At 43.2% G+C, this 3,616-nt stretch overlaps 1 protein-coding gene across 1 annotated transcript; it reads right to left on the minus strand.

Moving 5' to 3' along the window:
- Positions 1 to 608: 608 nt before the first annotated feature.
- On the minus strand, positions 609 to 2,298 carry LOC148039501 (flowering-promoting factor 1-like protein 1). Its single transcript, XM_087691243.1, has one exon. It carries the CDS (start codon positions 1,531 to 1,533, stop codon positions 1,135 to 1,137), a length of 399 nt encoding a protein of 132 aa, XP_087547369.1. The 5' UTR covers positions 1,534 to 2,298; the 3' UTR covers positions 609 to 1,134.
- Between the last annotated feature and the right edge of the window lie 1,318 nt (positions 2,299 to 3,616).

The following is a 3,616-nucleotide window of genomic DNA, read 5'->3' on the forward strand; positions in this document are numbered from 1 at the left end:
TAGAAAAGATATTGCCTGTTCATCCACAGCTGTCCAGTTATGACGATGATCAATGAGATCGAGGTAACGGGGCAGAACAAACTGCTCGCGAGAATGCAAGTGAATTCGAGAAAAGTAACGATATTGGATCTTATCTAGCGGGGCGCGGGGGAGAGAGAGAGAGAGAGAGCGAGAGAGAGAGAGAGAGCGCGAGAGAGCTAAATTTGTTTATATACAGGTTTCATATCACCGCGACGACGACATCGAGACAAGACTATGGATAAGAAGCTTAGGTTTTTACTGCTGATCCACCGGCACTATCAGCGTTTTATAAATTTATAAACCCAGAACTATATACATATATATATATATAAGTTATTGACTGCTCGATTAATTCCACTTTCCTCCTTCCTTTACGATTTGCGGGGTCCCGAAACTGTTTCCTTCGTGCGCGAACGTGCGGCCAAGGAATTGAAAAGGATTTCAACTTCGGCAAGGTCGTGCTTAAGCATTAGTACACAGACGATAAACGACGCGATAAAAGGAAACATAACATTGCTTAATTAGATCACAAAACTTCTCGAAGCAGCGATAATTTGAAACAAATAAAGATAAGAACCTTCACCATCTTAGATTAGTACAAGGAAAGTTATTAAATTCTCGAAGCAGCGACAATTGAGATATCGAACTTTAACCTATAAATACGTAGATCAGAACTGTAACCTGGTATGGATTTATCTCCGACTGTGGTGCAACTCGCCGTTCATGCACGCCAGATCGCTCGATCTGATAAGTTCCGTTGATGGGCAAGAGGAGAAGATTACGTTACCCGTTACCATTAATTATAACGACGGGTTGCTGTCAGTCCATGCATGCCAGATCACTAGGTCTGATAAGCTCCGGTGGGAAAGGGGAGAAGATTAGATTGGAAACCAGCTAGCAAGAATAATTATGGGTTCGATTGAAGCTGCATTACAGATATATGATGAGGTTGAAGGGACTGAGAAATTATGGCGGACTGTAGGGAATGAATGAGCAGCATGGGGAGCATTACGCCGATAACGAGAGGAGTAATTGACCTGATAATGGGGGGAGTGCAGGTGAAGCTGATGATGAGGGGAGAAATAAAGCTGGTATAAGGTGAGTGGTTAAGGGTTAATTAGTGTGATTAAGGTCGCGGACCTCGAAGTGGTGGCGGTTCTTGAGGACGATGTCGTACATGTGCATGGACTTGAAGTTGCGGAAGTCGGCGGGTAGGGAGATGAGGAGGGAGCTGTTGAGGCAGCGGTGGAACTGCAGGCGCCCCGGAACGCGTCCGCCGCCGCCCCCCGCCTCCCCGTCGTCGTAGCGCCGCCAGCCCAGCCCCGCCAGCCGCTCCTCCAGCTCCTCGTACGACCTGATCTCCTGATTGGCCGGGAGGTACACCAGCACCTTCCGTGGCCGCCCCCCGCCAGCCCCGCCGCCGATCTGCATCTCCTGGCCATCGATCGGCTCCATCAGTGGGTTCTGCACCAGCTTCGCCACCCCGTCTCGGAACACCCACACCCCGGCCATGATTTCTTCGATTATATTGCCACCCTCTTAATATAGTTTTTCTCACTTTGTAATGTCTAATGATAGGCTTTACTTTGTGTATGACACCGAGAGAGAGAGAGAGAGAGAGAGAAAGGTGTGTATGCGTTTGTTCGGGAGGAGAGAAGCCCGTGATGTCTCTGTAGGTAGTCTTCCTTGTGGGAGAGAGAGAGAGAGAGAGAGAGAGAGAGAGAGAGCTCTCAGCTCCCGTCAGCTAGGGTTCATTGCGCGAGAGCTCCATCCGAGCTTGAGAGGCAGATGCGGAGACAAGGGCCAAGGCCCTTCGCAGATTTACGCAGAGGCGTGATAATCTCGTAAGGTTGACAATCTTAACGGAATCCTGCGTAGATCAGCTTGACAAAACGAACATGATGGGAACTTGACATACGACACAGAGACAGACAGAGAGAGAGAGAGAGAGAGAGAGAGAGAGCAACCCAGCTGCAACCTCACAAAAGAACAGCCGGATTTTAAATAGGGACCGCGGGGCCATCAGGTACCTGCTGATCCTGTTGATCTCTCACACAGTCTCATCTCACTCTCCCTTCCCTACCTCCTTTCGTATCAGATCACAGTGAGATTCCAAGAGCCATACGTGAAAATGAGTAGGCCTAGCGGACTTCACGAGGCAGCAAGTTGCAACAAACAAAAGAGAGAGAGAGAGAGAGAGAGAGAGAGAGAGAGAGGACAAACTTTGGAAGGCAGCAAAGCTGCAGCTTCCACTTAGAGTACCGTGTGTATATCTTTCTCCTCTTTCTACCATACGAAAACAAACACTCATACAATGAGTAGAATGAGTAGAAAGGCACAAGAAGTTCCATCTCACCAACAAAAGGTTGTCCTACCCGTAGAAACCCCCACAGCCACTTTGATCCTAGCAAGAGAGAGAGAGAGAGAGAGAGAGTGTGTGTGTGTGTGTGTGTGTGTGTGTGTGTGTGTGAAGTGTAGGAGAGTAGGTTTTGAAAAGTGTAAGTTGTCCAATTTCCTTTCCATTCACATGAATTTATTAACCAATTTTCTACATCAAGCCTGAATCTGAACACATTATAAAGATATTCAAGCTTTATCTTACATAGAACCAACATCCCTATATAGCCTTGTCACCCTATTTAGCCCCCTTACAATACATGGCCATGAAAATACAAATAAGTTACTTAACAAGTTTACCTAGTGAGACCCTAGTCAAAAGGGCCTAAAATAGCTATTTGCATAAAATGCATTTATCTCGAAAACCAAAAGTCCTATTTAAAAGTTGACCAGTATGCAAACTAAGTGCGTTCAAAGAAGTTATTGTTATGCAAATCTCTCTTAAAAGTGCAGACCCAACTACATGTGTTCATTTTATATATAGAGGTTTCCATGAGTAATAATAAAATCTAAGTTTCATTTTGATTAGTGCAATACTAAATTACTTGTTGACAATGAATACACTTTAACAGATTGGATATAGGGCTACCCTCCAATGGCAGCCCCAACCTAAGAGTTCTAGCAAAATATTCCTAAGGATCCTTGTACTCAAAGTCCTCTTGCTTCTAAGTCAACTAGTGACCAAATCATCAACAACCCCTATAATATATGAGTCACATACATGTAATTATACCCATAATTGTTTTTAGGCTTATAAAAACTTGCATTATATCATCCTAAGATACAACTTATAAAGGCCTACACCTACACTAAGAGTTTTGAAGTTTGATCATCATTGAGAAGTTTGGCAATATATGGGAAGTTCTACATAGATTCGAAACAATTCTAGAATGGTACAATTATATTGCAACATTATGGGCTATAGTTGTAAATCTCAAATTCTAGAAAAATGTCACATGAATATCACATGAACTACACATACTATACTTGTCATTGTAAGTGCAAGAAAGTAAACTACTTTAAAATTGAAAATACTTATGCCTTATGCCTTGACATTTGAGAATTTGATAGGCTTTGTTTATCATTGTAAAGTGCAAAACATAACTTTGAAATCTTAAATATTAGCATGCTATGCTTAAAATTTTTAAAATATTTTCAACTACATTCTTACTAAATATTAACTAAATCCAAATAGAAC

The sequence above is a fragment of the Lygodium microphyllum genome, chromosome 2, assembly GCF_053477565.2.
Source record: "Lygodium microphyllum isolate KBCC chromosome 2, Lygodium_microphyllum_v1.1.10, whole genome shotgun sequence".
NCBI classification, from domain to species: Eukaryota; Viridiplantae; Streptophyta; class Polypodiopsida; order Schizaeales; family Lygodiaceae; genus Lygodium; species Lygodium microphyllum.